Source organism: Myotis nattereri (assembly GCF_964212035.1).
Source record: "Myotis nattereri genome assembly, chromosome: 4".
NCBI lineage: Eukaryota > Metazoa > Chordata > Mammalia > Chiroptera > Vespertilionidae > Myotis > Myotis nattereri.
The window spans coordinates 68,837,039-68,860,441 of record NC_138079.1 but is presented as its reverse complement, the minus strand read 5'-3'; the positions used below and the strand labels follow the sequence as shown (position 1 = coordinate 68,860,441).

The 23,403-nt window shown below is 43.5% G+C and overlaps 1 protein-coding gene across 1 annotated transcript in view; it reads left to right on the top strand.

The window, feature by feature from the left end:
* SEMA6A (semaphorin 6A) overlaps positions 1-22,493 on the top strand; it is a 128,273-nt gene extending 105,780 nt beyond the window's left edge. The window contains exons 19-20 of the mRNA XM_081088742.1: positions 1,149-1,313; positions 20,431-22,493. Coding sequence (XP_080944868.1) covers positions 1,149-1,313; positions 20,431-21,626 — 1,361 coding nt within the window. The 3' untranslated portion in view covers positions 21,627-22,493. The remainder of the gene's footprint in view (positions 1-1,148; positions 1,314-20,430) is intronic.
* Positions 22,494-23,403: the final 910 nt, after the last annotated feature.

The window sequence follows — 23,403 nt, the reverse complement described above, 5'->3', positions numbered from 1 at the left end:
TTATCACATGCGTGGTGATGACAGCCCAAGGTTGAGACCACCTGGGATTCTGTCCTGCTTTTTACCAAAGGCACCAATTACACATTCACAGTAGTTGCCCCTATGTCTTCCTAAAAATTACTCAAGAGGTTGCTACAGGTAAAATGGCTGAATACCCAAAGACTACTTAAAAATCCCAGATAAGTCATACTTTATTTCTACTAGAAAAAAAAAAGGTAAGGGGCTTCTTTAAATCATTGCACCAGTTTAGATCAAAGCAGTTCATAGGATCTGCATTTAACCTTTGTGGAATGATGGAAGGAAAGCTTAGGCATGTATTCACAGGAAATGTCCAGTGTCTGCCATAATTCCCAACCCAGTCATTCTTCTAACATCTATCACGGGCTACTCTGGATCTCAAAAAGCTATTTCTTTCCAATCGGAACAGAATTAGTCGGTGTGGCACAAAAACAGCCTCTCACAATTGTGACTCATAAAACCATGAAGCTAGCATTGTTGGAATACGACACAGAAGACAAAGCCATAGCAACATGGAGCATTTGAGGGGAAGGGAGGTGGGGGCAGATCCTTTTAGAAAGCAACCACTTCTTCCAGAAAGAGGAATGCCTGCGAAGTTGAGTTGCAGCTGAAACGTAGATGAGGAAGGCTCAGGACCACTGAGCTGTTTGTGATGGGGGAGAGGCTGATGCACTACCATAAACCTCCCCCATCAGTCACAGAGAGTGTCCCCAGAGTGGACACCTTCTGCCTTTCCCTGCTGCTATGGGAATACCAAACAGGGGCACTAGTAACTCCTGAGCACCTACAATGTGTCAAACACTCCTAGAGATTTTCACCATTATGTCGCTTTATCCTCCCAACACTGTGAGGTTAAATGGCATCATTTTGTGCACAAGGAAAACCAAGCCCCAGAGAGGTTAAATGATTTCCCAATGCTCACTCAGCAAGAAGCAGAGATGGGATCTTACCCTTTATCCTCTAAGTTCAAAGGGTCTTCTGATGAATCCCACCCCCATGTTTATTATGGGCAGGGCAATCTCCTTCCAGTCTTACAGCCAGCTTGGGAGTCCAATCTCCTGGCCTCTGAGCTAAGGGGATGGGGGTGTCTCGGGTGATGCTTTCCCTAACTGTATTTGTGATGAAAACAGGGCACTCCAGTTCCCTCTTGCCCAGCACCACCACGTCAGATTCGACGGCTCGAGAGGGGTATGAGTCTAGGGGAGGAATGCTGGACTGGAAAGATCTGCTCCATTCACCCGGCAGCACAGACCCTATGGGGGCAGTGTCTTCCCATAATCACCAAGACAAGAAGGGTAAGGCCTTGGAATTGCCTCTTCCTCTGGGGGGAGAGGGAGGGAACGTAGGGAGAACTCTGTAACTGCTTCCAGCAGAATCATAGCAAGATGTAAGAAACATCCAACACGCTATGATTGAAAGCATCTCAAAAAAGACTGCAACCCAATCCTCTTTGCTAAGCTTGATCCTAAATTATTGCCCACGCAAGGAGAAACCACACAAAACAAATAACACAGACTCTAAGCTTCTTCCACCCAAATGAGGTGTGGCTTGGCCCAGCACAGATGCTGGCTCCTGAGCTCCCTCTCCTCCCCTCTCCTGTAATCTGTGGGTCCTCTCTTCCCACCACATTGGAGTGAATGCAGGGAGGGCTTTGGCAAGTGCATGCAAGCAAAGTAAAAGCCCGCTTAATCAGCGAATGGAGAAATAGCAGGGCACGGTCTTTTCTGGCTGGTAGCATCTCTCACTCTTGCCTGGTACTGCTTGTGCATAGAGCCAGGGTCCTGAGACATACTCTCATTGCCTCTAGGACAACAGCTAAAACAAAAATATGTTATTGAACCAAGCAGAATTGCTATGCATGGAAAACGGGAAGGAAGCTGCCCTAAATGAAAGGGACTCTACTGTGAACTGTGCTAAATTCTCCCTGGCTTTCTTTGCTCAACTAGAGACAGAAAATGTCATTTTTTTTTCTTGCCATTTGCTGCTCTGGTAACACAGCCTACTTTAGTTGCAGCTGCAACCAAAGAGGCCTTTACTTGTCCAAAAACACCCGTCTTGTAAATCAGAGACTGAACAGCCCGGTTATGTTGCGAGCTGTTTCCCCCATTCAGAATTGTTGACTCCTATATGTTTTCAAGAGTCTCACCCAAGCAGGGGTTGGAGTCTCGAGGGCAGACCAGCCGCAGTGAGGGCAGTCCCCATCATGTCCTCCCTCGGGGTTTTCTGTGTACCTATTCCTGTGCACTCGGAGAGGAGGTTTCCCAGGCAGACTTGCATGCGAAATTTCCATCCTTTTTGCATCTCATCTGCTGAGAGTGCCCTGCACGCTGCTTCTCTACATGCCAAGCCAACCTGTGAAGATGCAGCCCTTTTAACTTGTTAACTTGCCCTTAATCAATTTTATTCTTCTTCTGTAACTTCTTATTGCTGTTCCCTGCCCCAAATCTTTTTTAAGTGGCTTTTGTCTCAGCGGCCTCTTTAAATTGGAGGGATCCTTGCCCTTCCCCTTCCAAGAAAGCACCAGGCCGATCCGTGAAGGGACAGACTATCACACAGGCCACAAGCCCCAGCATGTGCCATGATTTGTTATGTGTGGCTCCAGACCGCAGATGTATTCGTCTTGGCTGGGTTCTCAAGAAGAGACAACTCAGAAAAAAAAAAACACTTTGCGTTTGCCCACTGCGACTTTCTAAAAAACCAAACAGCCTTTCCAGTAAAGCATTAAATATGTCGACCAAATAATCTAGCTGTTGGTTACAATTGTTCTCTTCACTTCACCCGAGACCTGTGGCTTGAATTTTCTCCAATTATTAACTCCCCCCAAGGGATGGAGGTTATCAAAGAGTTCAATTAACACTTTGACATCATTTTAAAATTCGGCATTGTTCATTCTCTTGGGTCTTATTGTGAATATTGACAAAGCTGGAAGCAGTCTACAACTTGTCAAACAATGGTGGCAGAGGTGTGACTGCATGGGTGTTTAACATGATCACTGTTCTTGTGCTATTAACTCCTTGCCTTGCCCTGTCAAATTCGATTTTTGACAATTGTGTATTTGGTGGGGCAAAGACAATGAGATGCTGTGCAGAAAATTTGGAAGATGTAGCTTTGATGTTCCTTTTACCATGATTTTTATGATTTTAATTTCCATTTTTGCTCTGACTCGTTTTTGTTGAATGATCATGATTTCTTTTGGTCTTTTGTTTTCTTTTGCCAAGCACTGTGTGTTGTGACTTGGTGGTGGCGTTACTCTGTTGGAAAAGTCTTGTTTCTTTTCTGACTCATTATGACGTTCCTTAACTTGACCCAATCTGTAATCCCCTGGCTGCTTCCCTGTTCATTCCCTGGCGTGGATGCCTCAATGACGTCACATCCGTGTGTGCAGCATCTCCTGGGATGCGAGAGTTTCCTGGGTTTTCCGAGGGCCTCTGGCAGGTGCTCTCTTCACTGGGTCGATTGTCTCATGGGAATGTGACATTTGTATGCGCCAGCTTTAGGAGCTAAATATACTCTGGAATTGTTTCTAAAATACTGCACATTTCCCCCACTCAGCAGAAAATGTGTCCGCTGACCCGCTAGCTGAGGAGTCAAATGTCCAATGCCCTTTTTATGTTGGCCCCTGGAAAAAAAACACACCGGTGAGCAGACTAGCCCCCGGCTCTGCCCTGCAGACATGCTGGCCACCACGGCTAGTCCCATGCTCTGACCCACCTCCTCCTCCAAACAAGTCTGCATTTCCAGAGTATGTTTGCTTGCCTTTCCTTTCTTTTCCTTGCTGTGTCTTTCGTGTTGAGTTAATCCTGTGCGTCCCTCACATTCTGTTAAAGCACCGTTCCCAGCCTTGCAATCTAACCCCCTTCTGCTGCCATTGTTCTTAGCCTCCCCCTTTCCAAATAATAGACCCAAGCCCTCTGCCCCTCTGTGGAATGTTCCAAGGCTCTTTCCTTCTCTGCTGTGAGTAGCACTCGGATGTTGTCTGAATATCTAGTCATATTAACAAAGCGTGGGAAGAGACCTGCAAAGCACACAGAAGCATCATCACAGTAAATGAAGTAATTTTCTCGCTCAGTAACTGGCCTTGCCCTTCGTTACCCTCCTGGCCTTGTCTAATGTCTCTTGTCCTTGCTGCTTTTCTTTAAAATTGCCTGATATCTTTCAAGCCCTGGATTCATTAGTAAAAACACAGCCAACTGCTCTGTTTTATCTCTGGGTCCCTAGATGTCTGGAGCCTCTAAAGCCAGCCCTTTCATCACCAAGTTGATAAATTAGATGCAGCCCTGGCTACTTCCTTCTTAGTTTTGCCACATTTAAAAGTATATATTTATTCTTCCTATAACGATTGAGGTAGTGATCAGTAGTTACAAAGGGGCTCTAATTACATGTAAACAAGAAAGAAAATCCAGTGTATTTTTAGATCGGGCTTGTCTCCCCTCACCACCAACCCTTCCCACAGCAAAAGCAATAAAATAAAATAAAAGTTTCTTTTCGTAGGGTAAGCAATACTGAGGATTAACAGTCACTCTTGTGCTTCTTGTTTCTGACCAAAAGTAACAACACCGTAAGGCCTGATTTCCAAGAAGACTACAAGATACGGGAGGAAATTAGCCATGTGCAGACGTGCCTAGAGAGCTGTGTGGCATAAATGTGAAATATAAATGCTGACCACTGGGATGCAAGAATGAATCAGAAACAGGAGAAAATCTCCACCTTCAGACTTTATTTTATAGAGTTCTTGTGAGCTCTCAGAAAACAGATGACATAGTCGATCTATACGAAGCGCCCATTTGATTGGAAATGCCAGAATTGCAGTATGCTTATTTATTTTGGGAAATCTTTAAAGTGAAATGTTATCACATTATCACATTTAGTCAAGATATGCTTGCTATAGACATGGAAAAGATATACAAACAGAATTTAAACAAGAAATCAAATGAATAATTCAAACTAAAATGTACAGTAAATGTTGAATATATTCTAATCAATGTACGAGCTATTTGTATAAGCAATATTTAGTCCGGGAAATAATAGCCTGGTAAGATTCATAAGGTCTATAGAGGATAATGAGTATATTATACACACTCCGTAACAATCCTGAATTGAATTTTATAAATCACAGGGTTTGGTAACAATCCTCTTTATAGTCAATTATTTATTCCTCAGAGGCACCTTAGCCCAGAGTAGCACTGCCTCCAGGTCAGACACGCAACACCTTACAGAAGATGCGTTAGGGGGCTTGGGGCATCGTGGCTTTCAAGAATCATGTGGTGAAAAGCCACACCACTTTCATTTCTCTTCCCATCTTATTGGTGATGTCAAGGAAAAGTCTGAGTTTGGTGCTTTATCATTAACAATTCCCTAAACTTGCTCCTATCTCTTTTGACAAGAAAGAATTGGCTTTAGGTTGTGGGCTGTGACTTGGAGCTGGAATTAACATTGTTTTGCTTTCAGTGGATTTTATTATAGCCACCTTTTATCTATGAAAAGTGACACTTTTTCCCATGTCTGGTAATGATATAAAGTTTCCATTTGAAATACATTCTAAAGGTAATTTAAAGAAAATATTAAGTAAATAACAAGTAATTAATATAGTCCATGAAAGTCATTGGTAGCACTAAAATAGGAGTATTGGTAGCTGAATGACTCAGATTTGGGTAACTCTGGCCTACAGTAGTTAAAAGACTCCACCAAGGATTAAACTACCACCAAAACTTTGCTTCTGGCATTTGGAAGAACAAAATTTAATAATCTCTCTACCTTCTGTTGCTGGGCTCTAAACGTTCCAATTACATTATCTAGTGCTCTTCCTATTTCTCCAACTACTAAGCTTTTGTGATTGGCAATGAAAAGTTTGGTCAAGGAGGAATTTAGAGTAAAATGAATTTAAACTTAAAAAAAAAAAAAAGTCATTCTAGGCTTGTTAAGCATCTGGTGAGATTTTTCTCCAGACAGCAGTGAGCAGCCAAGTGTAGACTGCAGCTAGCTGTTACCCAAACTGTGGCCTGGGGGCGAGTTTACCTTTAGCGCTTGGGCTACTTTCCCCATATGTGGAAGGGCTCCTGTGTTACAGTGCCTCTGTTGGCCTGGCAATAACCTACACTTGACCCTTCCTTCCCTTTTCTCATTCAAACTTTACCTATTCTGAGTCCCAGACCATTAGAGCCCAGCTTTCCTCATTAACAAGCTTAGAAACCCAGCTTTAAGTGAGTATATTTGATAATAGAACCTAGCCCTGATCGCTCTTCCATGTTAACAAACTCCAATGTTTAAAATCTTATGGGTTGGGGATTTTAAAGCATCCCAGTTCTCCCGATGAGGAAAGTGATTTCTTAGCTCCCATCAAGTCATGTGTAGGTAATTTTCTGTGCAGAGCAAAAACTATTGCTGATGACAGTAATAAAGGAAGGAACATAAGCTTCCCTTCTCTTCCTGATTCCTTCACTTGGATCCGATTTTCTCTGCCATTTCTTCAGTACGATCACAATAACAAAACAAAAAAATGTTTTCTGAAGCTTCTCAGACAAAATGTATTACTGGCTCCACAGCACAGCATTGGATGCCAGTAAGGAGGTAGAGGCCATACCAGAGATAGACATAGTTCCTGTCCAAGAACTATCAACCCGCCAGACGGATGAAGCACACACAGACTAGGAAACGCACCAAAAAGCTTTTACGACCACCACTGTCTTTGTGAACAAGGCAAACCTGTGCACAGAAGATTTTAAAAAAAGATATTAGACAACTTGGCCAAACACATCAAGGACACAGGGCTTGGAAACCATTTTTCAGCCCCTTCTCTTTAGTCCTTCCCTGTAGTACCAGTATTATAACCGTCATATATCACTTGACAGGAAGAAGAAAGTGATGGGTGTTTGGGATAGGGTTCATATTTAAAATTGCTGTAGAAATGCTGGCAAACGCAGGCCTCTTTTTTTTAACAGTCTGAACTTGAATTAAAAACACACACAGCTTTAACTGGTTTGGCTCAGTGGATAGAGCGCCGGCCTGCGGACTGAAGGGTCCCAGGTTCGATTCCGGTCAAGGGCATGTACCTTGGTTGCAGGCACATCCCCAGTAGGGGGTGTGCAGGAGGCAACTGATCGATGTTTCTCATCAATGTTTCTAACTCTCTATCCCTCTCTCTTTATCTCTGTAAAAAATCAATAAAATATATTTAAACACACACACACACACACCTAAGCCTATGATAGTGTGCATAGCTTTTTTAAGTAAAACTTCGTATCACAGCCATTTCTAAATGTGATGGTTGAACAGGACAGTCTTAGAGAATTCAGAGAAAGGGCTCTGCCTGATGAGAAGGACTACCTAGTGGGAGGGGCAAGGAGATGGACTCCCACCCAACAATTTGACCATTAACTGAACCAGTTAGGAGAATGCATGCTTAGGGCCCAGGATACCAAGATGGGAAATCGATGGTGATTGTTCCAACAACGCTTTTGAATTAGAGTTCATTTATTTCTGTTCTTGAGGGTTAGAGGAAAGGTATCCTTCAAAGTTCACAAGAAATTTGGTATCTAAGTGGCTATTATTGCTGATAATGAAAAAATAAAATACAGTTCTTGAAATTCAGTTCATTAGGATTTTCTTTCATTTGTAAATTATGCTATACCTGGCCCATAAAGGTTTAGTATTATTTTTATTACTATCTGTTAAACTATTTTAGTCTCCAAAAGTTTAGAATGGGTCTAAAGAATATTTGTAAGAATCATTAGAAGCACATTACTTGGGGGTAGGAGAGTAGGGTTGCTAGGTAAAATACAGACTGCCCAGTTAAATGTGAATATTAGTAAACCATGAATAATTTTTTAGTGTAAGTATGTCCCACATATTAAATGGGACATACTTATACTAAAATATTATTGTTTGTCTGAAGTGGAAATTTAACCAGGTGTTTTATATGTAGTTGCTGCCTGGCAATCCTATTGAAGAGGTTCCTGTTAACTTATTCAGTGGGAATATAAGAGCTAATCTCTAGATTACACTTGCTCTTTAACCCTTAGAATAACCCATATAAGAGGAATTAAAGTAAAAATTTAATTCTGTGAAAAATATTTAATTTTTCACTAAAAGTTATGTGTTTGAAATATAATAACTTAATTATCACTGAAAGTAGGCTTTCAAATGCCAGTTTTAAGTAAGGGAAGGTCAGAAATCAAACCATTCCTAAACAAAGGCATGGTTAAAACTTTTAGTTCTTTCTAATTTTATTTAACCTCAGGTTTTAATCAACTATTATATTATTCATCTTTTTTTCCTACTTTGTGTGGCTATTCTGTTTTTCCATTTCTCATTTCCATGGCTCGGAAGGGGATGAACTGGAATCCAAAAGGCACTACAAAATAATAATTTAATAATAGTGACAATAACACTTAAAGAAAAGCAAAACAGCATCCTTCCTTCATTTCTTTCTTTATACACTCAGCAGACATCCGACAAGTCTGTGCTGTATATAAGCCTTATGCTGAGTGTTACAGTAGACACTGATCTGAAGTCAACACATAAGCCCTGCATCCAGGAAGCTTACAGTGTAGCAGGGGATACACACACGTGACCTCCTGGTTAGCCAATGAGGCAGAGTGAAGTCTGAGAGTAAAGGAATTAAAGGAAAGAAGGGCCGCCAGGGCTGAGAGAGGATAAATGGAGGTGCAGCTCATTGCAAGTTGAGGACTAGGTAAGGCAGTGATGGCGAACCTTTTGAGCTCGGCGTGTTAGCATTTTGGAAAACCCTAACTTAACTCTGGTGCTGTGTCACATATAGAAATTTTTTTATATTTGCAACCATAGTAAAACAAAGACTTATATTTATTTTATATATTTAAATGCCATTTAACAAAGAAAAATCAACCAAAATAATGAGTTTGCGTGTCACCTCTGACACGCGTGTCATAGGTTCGCCATCACTGAGGTAAGGTCTTGCAAAGTTTTGAGGGAAAAGGGGAAAGGACATTCCAAGTTAAATAAGTGACATGACCAAGACACAAAGCTATTAAAGCACAGAGTATAATGATAAAGAGGCAAGTAGCATGCTATGATGAACATGATGAAGTATACAGAGGGCCAGAATGGGAACTGAGGTTGAAATGATAGTATGGAGCACTGTGCTAAGGGGTCCTGGCTTTATCTGTAGGCAGTGGGGGATAGGAAGGTAGATGGAGGGAAAGAAAGGGACAAAAGGAGGAAGGAGAGAGGGAAAGACAGAGATCCAGAGACTGATAGGTGACAGATAGTCATTGAATTGATGATTCCATTTCATGAGGCTCTAGGATATTGATTGCATATACACAATAAATGTGGGACATGAAATTTTGCTTCAGTTTTGGATCTGAGGGGTCTGCACATCACTGGCATTTTCCCAGGAGAGCTCTGGCCAAGCTCAAAGCTCTGTGCTAGGGGAAGCCGCAGCAAGCTTCCCGTGGGCTTCCCTGTCACTTTAAAGCACTGGGGTGCACGGCCAATGGCGGACTTTTCATCCAGAACAGATTCTGAAACCAAGGAGACTGAGAAAGTAATGGTAATATAATCCAGGGTGCCACCATTTATTTTTTCCATATTAATAGTTCTTTGTCACCTACTGGGAAAGGAATTTATTGGCAGCCTCTGACTTTTCTCTGAAAAACTGGGGAGAATGATATTCTGAGGTCAGGAGCTAGGCTTTCAAACAGATGACGTGGGGATTTCCCTGTGACCGTGTGCTGGGAGGAGGGGCGAGGACTAGAAGCCCATGTAGAGGCTGACATTGTTCTTCCAGCAGCTGGGGCAGAGACGCTGATTTGATCTAATTAATCTTGTGTCCTCTTGACAACTTGCTGAATTTCTCTAAGGTCTTGATGAGATTATTGTGGAAAGGGTAAAAGAGAAAATAAGTGGTCAGCCATGTAGAAAATGGTTTCATCTCCCTGTCTAGCTGAATCTGCACACCGGTATTTAAATTTTCTTTCTAGAGATAACTAATTAAACCTATTTTCCCCTAACAACCATTTTTCTTTTTTAAAAAAACGGACTTAAATTATGATTATGGTGACTGGAATTTTTTCTTTTAAAATCAGCAACTTAAACTTTAGGGTATTTTTAAAAAATCAATTCACCTTCTAGAGGTGCTTTTTACCTTTACTCCACAGCCACCTTTTCAAGCCATATCACCACTGACTTGAATTCACTTTGCCCCTTCCCTCCCTTTTCCTGAAAAAGCTCTTTATTTCCATCCTCTCCCATCTTGTGCACAAACACACACCACGATGACAAGGTTTTCTGACAGCCTAATGGAACTTTCAAGGACTACAGGGACGAGGTTAGGCACGATCTTATTAACTGAACATCTGGTGTAGTTAAAAATTTGCTCTTTAACTGGTTCAACTGCACTGTGTTCACCTAACATTTGTTTTGTCCTAACAGTAAAACTGTGAAGTCATTTGTATTCAGAATCATGTATAATAATGGAAAAATAACATTAGCTTTGTAATAAAACTTTCTGATAGCCTCACTTCCTAGAGTTAAAAAAAAAAAAAAAAAAAAAGGTTTGTTACAAGTCTTACTTTGCACACCTCCCTGCTCCAAAGGCAAAGGAGTCTAACAAGGCAAAATAGCGGAAACCAGGACGTTTCCTAAGGACATTTTCTCTTGTCTTGACATTATACATGAGAATGGCCTCGGAAGCTGCAAGAGTCGCTCAGAATACATAATTCATGCAGTTGCCACAGAGAGAAAGAGGACAGAGGAGCTGTGTTCTGGTGCGGGTCCCAGGGAGATAGTACAGGCTGTGCAAGTAATAGGGACAGTCCTGCAAAGCCAAGGGGCTGTGCGTAAGGCCTGGCAGGATCCGCGTGAACCGCGTCAGTTCTCAATTCCCCTGCACCTTACATCGCTGAGGGGCCCTGAAGTAAGCTCATGAGGTGTAGTTGAAGATATTCAAACATACTGGATGCACAGTAGATGGGATCTTAATCGGTGTCAGGAAACTCATTATGAGCAATGTGAAGGTTTGTCATCCTTAATTAATATTTCTTCAGCTCTTGGTAGTCTACAGCCTGAAAACTGTCCTTGTAAAAAGATTCATTTTTAATGGGATAATAGGAGTTTCCCACTCCAATTATTTTTAAATTTCATATTTCTTTAAAGGACGCATTCTTTTTCCAAGATGTGCCTGCAATTACACGTCTTCACTGAAGACAGGGCAGTCATGATGAACTGCATAGAAATAATGGAAATTCAGTGTAGTCACCACTGACAGTGCTTTATTAGGAGGGAAAATGATGTCAAGAAATTTATAGGGCAGCAAACCGCATTATGCCTAACCTTTTGGACATATTAAAGCTTGTCATTTCTAGTCTTACAGCTTCTTGTTATTCATAAATAATAGATAACACTGGACACAATCATCTGACATTTGTTGAGGTAATAAATATACCCTAAGTGCTGATGGGTCTTGCACTCTGTGATTTAAAAGCACACAGCAGAAATTTAATGTAATTTAAAATGTCTTATATAATTCTATGGATTTGCAGATTCCGTTCAACTCAGCAGATCTGTAGGCACTGAGCTCCGATGAGTGCACTGTTTTGCTAGGCATTTTTATTATTATAAAGCAGGACCATAACGTGGGGAATGAACCATGAACTCAGGTCCCTCCTTCGATCCAGAAATATAAAGAAAAATAATCTTTCTGAGTTTCTTATTCTCTTGCCCGATCGTGCAAAGATAGGGAGAAATGTTGTTTGATGGCTGTGTGTTGCTTGAGTGGAGTTGATTTCGAGGTGATGAGGTGCAGGCCTGTAAAGAAGGTTGGTTTATTCAATAGTGGGATTCTGCTGCTTCTCTCCCTGGGACCCAGTCCTGACGGGGCTGATCTAGTTTAGGACCTCGCTGAGGGCCCCTGTGACAGAGTTGGGGAGCAGCCAAAATTTCCCTCCGAGTCTCCATGCTGGGACAGATAGAGACCACAGGCATTTTCCCAGCAGCTTTGGGCTCTGTTACAGGAGTAGTGGCACAGTATTTTAGGCTGTATGTCAAGCTTTTGTCAGGTACCAAGGGGCGGTGTTAGGGATTTGCCTTTCCAATACAACCACATCAATTTTTGTGTTCTTTACTGGAATAAGGTAACCACAGTGAAGAAATTGTCATACATGAGAACCACCAAAGATTCATACTTTCAACACCAAGCAAGGCTGCATTTGTTCATGTAAAATCTGCTTATATACTGCCTGAGTAGTGTGTGAGGTTGGACTTTAAAGCTAAACATGTAGATGCATTTTCTGGAATACTATTCATGTCCGTGTTTCTCAAGCTTTTGTGAACGTAAGAGTCATCTGGAGGCCTTGTTAAAACACAAATTTCTGAATCCCAACCCCAGAGATTCTACCTCTGGGTAGGACCTAGGAAATTGTGTTCTAGCAAGTTACAGGTGATGCTGATGCTGAGTATCCATGATTTAGAACAATTTCCCAGTTGCTATGGACTATCTTTCTTATTTACAGTCACTCTCCAAGATTTTGCTGTATTTTTAAATCCTTATTTTCCACTCTTGGCTAACATGAACCCTCCCAAAGTGTTGCATTAAAATAGTCTGTCTTGGACCCTGTCAAAGGCAAGTTAATGTGTCACAAATTCTAGAAACACTTCCCTTACATTATTAATTGAGCATTAACATGTGTCCTGCCAACACCAAGTGCTTTAGATGCATTCATTTACTTAATCTATTTAATCCTTCCAACAACACTTATCTCATAGCCAACACTACTGGGACTTAGAGAGATCCAGTAACTTACCCAAGGTCACGCAGCTAGTTAGTTATAGAGCCAAGACTTAAACCCAGGTCTTTATGACCTCAAAGTTTATGTTCTAAACCATTAACACTCAGCCTCATCTATGACCTAGGTCCTAAGAACTATATCTCTAGAAAGTTTAAGCTGTCAGTTTTAGGATTTTCCACAGATCTGTTTCCTCATATTTATTTTATCTTTGCTTTGTAAAGGAAAAAAACAAAAGAAAGCCTGAAAATTATGCAAAGAATTGCCTGAATTTCACAATTTTTAAGGATATCCTCTGCCCCATTTTGTAGCTTTGATGCCATGTGAGAGAGCAAAGGAAAAAGATGGGACCCGGAAGCTGGACAATAGAAATGCTTTGTCTGGTTTCAGAAATGAGTTAGATGTTGGGTTTCCAGTGTTATTAGAAAGAAAACCTCTAAAAGAAGGGAAATAAGCCATACAAATATTACTAAAACTTTGCCCATCTGAAATAACTGTTACCTTTACAAAAACAGTGACAGTTCCAGCACATGTCACCACAGACCAACATCCCCGGACCTGGCTTTTAAAGTTAACTTATCATGACTCCCTGTCCAGCCTCAGTCCCAGCTCTGGGGGTAGCACACCCACCAGCAGCGCCAAACCTAAAACACTGGAGCGGAGGAGGAACCGTGAACTGAGCACTCCTGTTGGCACAGAGCGGGAAATGAAGCTGTTTCTCCCCTGAAAAATATGAAGTCAAATGAGTTTCATGCTCATTCTTCCTGTGATGGCCTCCCAACAACAACAAAATGCATCCGTTTCAAAGGTGATAGAACTGGAAGCGGGTCCATCCGCAGTCAACCACCCAGTAAGCGCTATTGCAGTATGTAAATTATTTAAAAAACAGCTTCTGAGCTGAGGTTATTAAGCAGCCAGAAAGCTGCTTTTACGTTGGCATGGTCAGTCATTAACTTGATCATCTTGAAGACCATGACCCCTCCCAGCATCTAATCTTCAGCCTCCTGTTGGCACAGAGGGGGAAAAATATCAAAAATAAAAGGCAAGGGAAAGTTTGAGTTCTAAAACCCTGAGCCCATTTCCATGGCTGCTGGAGTCTCAGTTTATTCCTAAGCCATCTGGTTCACATTATCCCGTAAGACAAGAAGAAGGCCGCTTCCTGCCCAGATAACCACAGAGAGCTCCCACTGCGCTCTCAGTGTGGTCATCAGCTTTGGCGGGGTGTGGCTTTGAGGCTGAACTGCCTCCAGTTCGGCTTTCGCCCCCTATGTATCTTCTTCTCTCCTTAATGGGGATTACAGCGGGCCCTCTGTGGTTAGCGGCCATGATGCTTGGCCCAGGGTTATTCATTCATACCGCCTTGCAGGACTGTAAGCCTGGCATTTTGTTGCAATAAGATTTTCAAACAAGAAACACTGGGTTGTTAGATTCCATTCAACCAAGCTGTTATGAGGATTTCAAGGAAATGGTAGGTTTGCCTTACTATAAAGCGGAATCAAGAGTCTATTTTTAGGGGATCCTACCCCAGGGCTTTCCTTGGTGTTTTGCCATCTTTCTGAGCTCGCAGACCCAACACGGAACCCCACTCTGGCTCGCAGTGGAGGAAATGTCCATCCTCCTCTCTGCCTTTGCAGATTTTTCTAAAGGACACAGAGAGGCTTTGTTGTCTTTGTGGCTACCAGGTCCGATTTACACAGATGCCTATTAATCACTTCACCAAGGAGACAGACACATCCATCATATCACAGCAGCTCTGAATCAGGCCGTCCCATGAGCACTGAGGGGAGCGTATGCACTTAACCATTTCGAGGTACTGGCTGCCTAGGCCTCATAAACTTAGCCAGGTAACTGGGGACAGGTGGATGGGCTCTTCTCTGGTGTTTAGCGTAGTAGGTGCAATAGATTTTATGTGGGGGGTTTTTGTTTGTTTTGCTTCATTTTTGAAAGGACAGATAACATTTACACCTATTTCTGTCGTATGCAAGGGATAAGTATAGTTGAAGACCGTTTTAATTTTTAAAATAGTAGTAATAGATTCGAGTAGACTAGCTGTGCTTTTAATGCAAAGGTATTGACTCTTGGAAGCCAGTTTTTCAATAATGGATTCAAGCTAGAAAGGAGACCCTTGAAATTGCAGGCGAATTAACCGAGAACTTTCCTTCCAAAACTGGCATGTCTTCTAAATATCTTTTTTAGTTACTCAAGGCTTTCACAGCCTGCTTCCAAATGGTGTTCAGTTCTCTTATTTTCCCTCTGCAAATACTCATTCACTTACACTACTTATTTAACAGATATTTACTGAGCCCTTTTATGCCTGGGACTCAGTGGTAAATCTCTCACTCCTAGAGCAGCCTAGGTGAGAAAAACAAACATAAAGCAAGTAGCATAGAGTTACGATTTTAGGATTGAGAAGTGAAGAGTTAGGACACTTGTTGGAGGAAGAGCGGACCTAGTCTGAGGGATCTGGGGAAGGTGAGCAAGGATATTCCAGACAGAGAGCAGCCTGTGCGAAAGCCCAGGAGAATCACAGCATAGCACAGTCCTGGTTACCTAGGGCAGAAGAGACCAGAAGGGATTGAGACCTTTTGCCACTAATGAGCACAGCATTCCTCTTTTCCCTCCATGCCTTGTTCTTATTGCTCTCTCTTCAGCTGACAACCTATGCATTTTTTTAATCCTTACCTGAGGGTATGTTCATTGGTCTTAGAGAGAAAGGAAGGGAGAGATAGAGAGAAAGATAGACAGAGAGAGAGAGGAGTGAGAGAAACACCTATCAGTTGCCTCTCCTATGGGCTGGACTGGGGATTGAAATCCACAACCTAGGTGTGTGCCCTAACCAGGAATCGAACCCACAACTCTTGATGTATGGGATGACACTCCACCCAACTGAACCACCCCGCCGGGATGACATCCTATGCATTCTTAAGACTTAGCTCAAATGCCCACCTCCTACATAAAGCCTTTGACCATGTTGAAGTAGAAGCGATGTATCTCATGATACTTTCACACTTTGGATGTAGTTACAGTGTGAGCACCTGCCTCCTTCTCCCCTCCTGGATCATGGGGTTGTGTCTCCTTCACCGTTGTCTCCCCAGCACCTAGCACAGTGCCTTAGTCCATGCTCAGCAAATGTTTGCTGGAGACAGTTCCGAAGATGCTTGGAGTCGAAACCTGATTATACCAGAAAAGTGACAGTAAAGGCACCAATAACATCACAATCCGTCCCGAGTTAGGAGTGCACCTTCGCTGAGGTTACTGTTCAGAGCCTGGTGCTGTGCTCCCCGAGCAGGCCAGGAAGTTGTAGAGAACCTGCGAGCAGGGCTGCCAGAAGCCATTCTTAAAGAATTTGATGTTTGAAATTTCAAAATGCATAGACATGGTCATCATAGGAAAAATCAGAACTGTGCTAGATGCCTCTTATTTTACAGCTTATAATTGTTCTTATTTTGAGTTACATATTGCAGGGCCTGGAGGGTGGGGTTGTTCATAATCTTTTCATCACTTCAACCTCTAAAGCCCTTTAACTGCTCCTCTGAGACCTTCTTCCAGCATCTCAAAACTCTCTCGCCTCAGGAAAAAAAACACAACAGTGGAGATTCTATTCTTTCTCAGTTCTGCCAATTTAGGCATGATTTCAGAGAAATCGCTAAGCCATTGTGTGCCTTGCTTCCTGCAGTAGGAAGGTGGAAAGAATAAACCATTTAGCACCTCATGACTGGTGAGAAATAGCTTGTGGTTAATGAATCAATGCAAAGGATTTTTCAGAAAATGTTTTCATTACTAATGTCCCATTTTCAACTGGTGAGCATAAAAAACCCAGGGGCTGGTATAGAAGCCAACTCCGATGGGTCCCTCTATGGGGAGGGAGTCTACCACCCACCATACAAAGGTCCTTCCACTTCCCCAGGGCTGCCCCGTGACGGTTGCACAGATGAATTTGTTTCGAATTATTCAGTTCTTCTATCTGAACACTCAGTTGTTACAAATAACCCATTTACCCTCATCTCTTGGAATTATCCCAGAATGAATTTTCTTTTCATTTTTAAAATAGTTTATGTCATTATTTTGAACAAATACTGAGCAGCTTTATAGATTTCTTTTGTCTAATGGATGCTAGTATGATTATATTCTGTTACATGATTGGAGATATGTTTTTGTGACTTAAGAAGCAAGGTTATAGTCACTCCAAAGATGACCCACCAAGTGTAGAAGTCCACTTTAAAATGTCTCGACAATGCACTGCAAACCCATTTATTTAATAATCCTTTATTACATGCCTAAGAGCCCTGGGAATGGTGAGGGTGGTACATCCATATAAAATTCAGTCCCTGTCCTCAAGGAATCTAACTGTAATCACTATTTTGCTGAATTTTGCTCACTTTTGTTGTTTCACTTATTTCAAAATTCAGCACCAATAGGCAGTGTTTTCTTAGGTTGTCTCAACATATCATCCTTTGGCAACATTTGGACAGCACAAGGTTTGGGGCTGGAAGAACATGTCTGTCCCCTCTCCCCCATGAAATCCATTGCAAATGAACCCAAATGGAGCAGCCTGTGACTGTTGGTCTTGAGCCGTTGGTGAGGTACTAACCCACCACTTCTCTTTGGTGGCTTGCCTTTTAGATTTGTCCACCAAACTGTCGCATCTAAGCTCTTTCTGATTCATTATTTCATTTGAATCTTGCAACAACCCACTAAGGCATTAAAGTTAGGTGTGCTGACCCCACATTACAGATGGAAAAACTGAGGCCAGAGACGTTAGTCACTCGCTAGAGGTCACCCAGCAGTCAGCAGAGGCCTAAGATTCCAATGGCACGGAGATGATCTAATCATTTCCATGAATGCCCCTTTGCCCCTTTTCATAATGTAGGCAAAAAGCTTCACATTTAGAAGGCATTTTCCAAAAATAACTTTTAACTTCTTGACTGCACTTTCAACTTAATCTCTGACTGTTTCTAACTCTGGCGTGGAGTTTCTGAATTTGCACAAACAGATGAGGGAAGCCACCTGCTTTGTGGTAGATATCAAAGCTGAAGAGATACAGAAAGGTTTTTAAGGGCACTATTTTCATAACAAAACAAGACACGGGGGAAACTGTCTGACACATCAGTTTTCTCAAAGGTCAGACCCTACTTGATTTGTTAACAACCAAAAACCTGAACCCAAATCACTCACTCAAAAAAGTTTTTCCCAGTGAAAGAACAAGTGGTTTCCACGAGTCTAAGATAGAAGTGGACCTTCAGATATGAAAGGAAGAGTGGGAGCTGAAAGTAAAGAAGCAATAACAAACTTGAAACTTTTGCAGTGTTCCCAATTAAACAATGAAGGAAAAAGATGGACTGCTTTAGCCTTATTCTTTTCATGTTCCTCTTCAGCTGAGAGGGCAATTTAAATTGTAATATTCATTCCAAAGGCAACTGTAGGTAGCTACCAATTATGAGTATGCATTTAATGGGAAAACACAGCCCCCATAGATATGCTTGCCTGAAAGGGATTCATAAAATACCCTTTAATGAAAAAAAAAATTATCTGGTGCCCCCATCAGTGGTGTCTAGCCCCACTGACATCACCAAGTCCATGAGGGAACTTAAGTCCATTTTATTCATTTTTGTAGCATTATATGTAAGTGGTTAGAAATGATGTTCCATAGAACCCCATACACAATCAAAATGGGAAGAAAAGCAGTGCTGTTTTAGCATTACAACAAGGAAATGCAAATTTAAGGAAGAAATTTTCATTAGCACAGATCCTTGGTGGCTAGGTAGTAAAACATATTTAAACTCAGAGACACCCCACTGTTCAGGGAGCTCCACAACATAAAAGATGTGAGGAAGAGCTGAATTTCCTGCTGGCTTTTTGCTTCTCCGTTTCTACCCCTTAAAAGTCCGTGAAGCTACATCTAGAAGTATTTGAACAGTGTCACATTTGGAAATTATTCAGTGTCTGACCATCTTACATACACTTTCCCTGGGGTGCATTGCCGCCCCTGCCCTTCGTTACCAAGGCATTTGTTTAATCTTGGAATCTTCCACAAGAGATATTTGCTGCTTCTATGTATTCCTCACCTGAAGTCACAACCCTTTGTCACTGGACCATCATTTCCACAGCAACCAACTGTGATGTCAAAATTGAGGGGAGGACGGTTTAGGAAGAAAAGAGAACGTATCATCTCAGGCTAAGGTTTCTGAGTTTTAAAACCATCACTCCGCTAATCAAAATATTTTAACAGAAAAGCCCCAAGACAAAGCTGCGTTTCTTCACGGTCCCAGCTGTGACATAACAAAGCATTTCAGCAGAAGTGTAATGGTTGCATGCTGTGGGTTTGGGAAACAGTGGAGATTTTTATTTCATTTCATTCTAATTCTGTGCCACTGATATCTGCCAGGAAAATACATTAAACATATTCCAGAAAGAGTTGATTTAGTAGATGAAAAGTGTGTCTCCTGGGACCAGGAAAGGTACATTTTCGGTCTTACTATCAGTTTCCATAATAGGAACAATGTTTACATTTCCTCAGCCGGAGTGGAGCGAGCGGCGCCTGTAATGTATTCATGTTCTTTCACTCTCCAGAGGCAGGAATTGAAGTATTTGAGGTTTTATTTTTTAGCTACCACATCAAGCACTTAAGATCTGACGATGGTGATGTGTATTCTCACTTGGCATTAAATAATAAGAGCTTCAGTGTTTGCATTTGATTAGAATCGCTCTGTTTGGTGGCTTATTAAGTAGGAACAAGGACAGCAACTTTCGTCAGAAACACAGTCTTGGTTAGTGTTGTGTAAGATTACTGACGGGTATAGTGACATAACTTTTATTAAATGGAAGAGATTAGCTCTGCTGAAGAATCTCACCGTGGCAGCAAACTCCGGCCGTCATAATGAGACATGACACTTCTCAAACCCACTGCAGGGCCCCAAATGGCCCCTCTCCTTTTCTAACCATCCTTTTAGTTCAAGTAAGGCAAGAGCTTAACTCAAATATTCAGCATATTTACCTGAATTTGGGTGTGCCTGGGGGTTTTTGTTTGTTTGTTTGAAGGGGTGATGCAAAATCAGCACACATTTGTAAGCTGTGGGCTTCAGCTATTTTCTTTCACTGTAAATGACACACTTTCCTCCAGTTGCTTGAAAGACAAATAGATGTAGCTTTTCTCCAGATAGAGGCCCTCATGCCCACCAGGAAGTCATCAGAAAACACTCTGGAAGCCTGAAGTATTGTGTAGTTTGTTCGTTTACCGTGGGTGGAATTGTTGCCTCTACCCCTGACTCAAAATATCTCGCTTGTCCCCCTTCTATGAGGGGAAGATTGAGAAAAGATGAAGAGGGGGAAAGGGCTGAATTTTGGAAAAGACAAAACTGCCATATTCCACGGAGTGAAGCCAAGTAGAAAGAGCGAGTACTTGAGAGGGAGAAGCACTTTTCAGAACACAAAGGCAACAAATAAAGTCTATTTACATGCGGGGGGGCGGGGGGGGGGGGCGCCTTGGGGAAGGATTGATTAGTTAATGTTTGGCAGCTGCGCCTGGAAGACAGTTATGCTGAGGTGCTATTGTCACTTATTACTGTTATTCATTAACAGGGTGACTGCCTCACACAAGTCAGCTTCGCGGTGTCCTTTCCTTTCCTAACGCCACGTGCCATGTCTATTGCAGGAGTGATTCGCGAGAGTTACCTCAAAGGCCAGGACCAGCTCGTTCCTGTCACCCTCCTGGCCATCGCGGTCATCCTGGCGTTTGTCATGGGGGCCGTGTTCTCCGGCATCGTGGTCTATTGCGTGTGCGATCACCGGCGCAAGGACGGGTCCTCGGCGCAGCGCAAGGAGGAGCTCAGCCACTCGCGCAGGGGCTCCATGAGCAGCGTCACCAAGCTCAGCGGCCTCTTCGGGGACACCCAGTCCAAAGAGCCGAAGCCAGAGGCCATCCTCACGCCACTCATGCACAACGGCAAGCTCGCCGCGCCCGGCAGCACCGCCAAGATGCTCATCAAGGCCGACCAGCACCACCTCGACCTGGCGGCGCTGCCCACCCCCGAGTCCACGCCGACGCTGCAGCAGAAGCGCAAGCCCAGCCGCGGCAGCCGCGAGTGGGAGAGAAACCAGAACCTCATCAACGCCTGCACGAAGGACATGCCTCCCATGGGCTCCCCCGTGATCCCCACGGACCTGCCCCTCCGGGCCTCCCCCAGCCACATCCCCAGCGTGGTGGTCCTGCCCATCACGCAGCAGGGCTACCAGCACGAGTACGTGGACCAGCCCAAAATGAGCGAGGTGGCCCAGCTGGCCCTGGAGGACCAGGCGGCCACCCTGGAGTATAAGACCATCAAGGAACATCTCAGCAGCAAGAGTCCCAACCACGGGGTGAACCTAGTGGAGAACCTGGACAGCCTGCCCCCCAAGGTGCCCCAGCGGGAGGCCTCCCTGGGCCCCCCGGGAGCCTCCCTGTCGCAGAGCGGCCTGAGCAAGCGGCTGGAGATGCACCACTCCTCCTCCTACGGGCTTGACTATAAGAGGAGCTACCCCACGAACTCGCTCACCAGAAGCCACCAGGCCACCACTCTCAAAAGAAACAATACTAACTCCTCCAATTCCTCGCACCTCTCCAGAAACCAGAGCTTTGGCCGGGGAGACAACCCGCCCCCCGCCCCGCAGCGGGTGGACTCCATCCAGGTGCACGGCTCCCAGACGGCGGGTCCGGCAGTGACTGTTTCGAGGCAGCCCAGCCTCAACGCCTACAATTCATTGACCAGGTCGGGGCTGAAGCGCACCCCCTCGCTAAAGCCGGACGTACCCCCCAAACCTACCTTTGCCCCCCTTTCCACCTCCATGAAGCCCAACGATGCGTGTACATAATCCCAGGGGATGGTCGGGTGTCGGGAAAGGCGAGGCGCGCTGCGCCCGCACGGTTCTCCGCTGCCTGAGTGCACACCAGACCAAGAGGGCCCGCAGCGCCCGGACGCTGGGCCCCTGGGATTCGGGGGGGACTCGCCAAGTGGCCCACGTGGTTTGGTGAAGGTTTGCGACGCGGGACTCACCTCCATTCTCTTCCTTCACTCTCCCCCGACTCCCCGCTACAGGTCGTACTCACGAAAGACTTAAATTATCATCACAAACATGAGCCAAAAGCACATACCCACCCACCCCCACACGTGTGCACATGTGCGCACGGACACAGAGAGAGACACACACACTCACACACAGACACTCACACAGTCACACAGAGGTGAACAGCAATTGCAGGATTTTGTCCGTGACTGCACAGGGCGCTGCCAAAGTAGGCTAGCGTTCCAACTTGCAAAACACAAATAGATTTTTTTTTTTAAATCACGCAAGTTAAAAAGACAAAGGAATTCATTGATAATTCTAACTCAGACTTTTAACAATGGCAGAAGTTTACTATGCGCAGATACTGTGAAATGCCCACCAGTGTTACAGCTTTCTGTTCTAGCAGGTTAATGCCATGTTGGGCAACTATGTCATAGATTTCTGCTCCTCTCTTTTAATGAAATAACGTGACCGTTAACGCAAGTAACTTTATTTATTGTTCACCCTTTGTTTTTCCTTAAGGAATGGACTCTTCCACACACCACCCTATGAACAGCTCTTCAGAAAGCCCCTTGAAGTTACACTATTTAACGTGAAATCCATTAACTGGAATAATTTGAGTTTCTTTATTTTTACAATAAATTCACTGAGTAAATAAGTTGGAGCTGGAATCTGAGCTTTGTGTTTGGACTGTCTGATCTCTAGCTGAAGGAGAAAGTTAAGAGGGGAGTATTTATTTAAATCTGCCAGTTAATTTGCTGGTGAAATCTCTGTGCTATAACATGCAAAAATGTAATCGGTTTAAAAGTCCTTCCAGATCCTAACTTTCTAAAGCAACCAGGAGAGGAACTTCTAGAATGGCACAGCCATGTCTTATTGCTGCCAACATGGCTTTGTCAGCGGTTCCTACTTTCTTGCGAAGGCACCAGCTTGTGATATGCCATCTCATTTCGCCTTGCATGTGAGACAGCAAACAAAATCTACAAACGGTGTGAACTAATTAATACGCTGGCTGCTATCTTACATAAATTAATGGTTTGATCACACAGGTTTTTCATGGGGTTACATCTGTGAATAGCCTGTTTTCCACATGTAAATTTGTGCCTTACACCCTGAGTTGTGTACACTTGTAAACTGTCATTTATGATCAACTTTTCCCTCCTTTTGAAATACAGATATTTATTTAACCCTTGCCTCACCCCACTCCAGTCCTCTGGAGGATTAGCTGTCCAGCAGATAGGAGAAGAATGCAGTGGTGATGCTTAGACTCTCACAGCCTGGGAAAGCTGGGCACACAACACCCTCCAGTTCACACTTCCTTCTAGTCGTGCCAACTCCAACCACCCTTTGGCCATGTTGATAAACATGGACCCTAGTGTTGTGGGTGGCAAATCCCTTCTCCCTCTAGAGCTCCCCGCTTCCCTTAGATTCTCAGATCATTTCAACATGGTAATACCCTCATTTGCCAGCAGAAAAAGGACTAAAGTCCCAGTCTTTATTTCTGCCAGGTTCACTGGCCGGAGAACACGCCGTGTGCCGTTGGGCAGGCATCTGGGAGGAGTCTCCAGGCCCTGTGCTCAGCGCA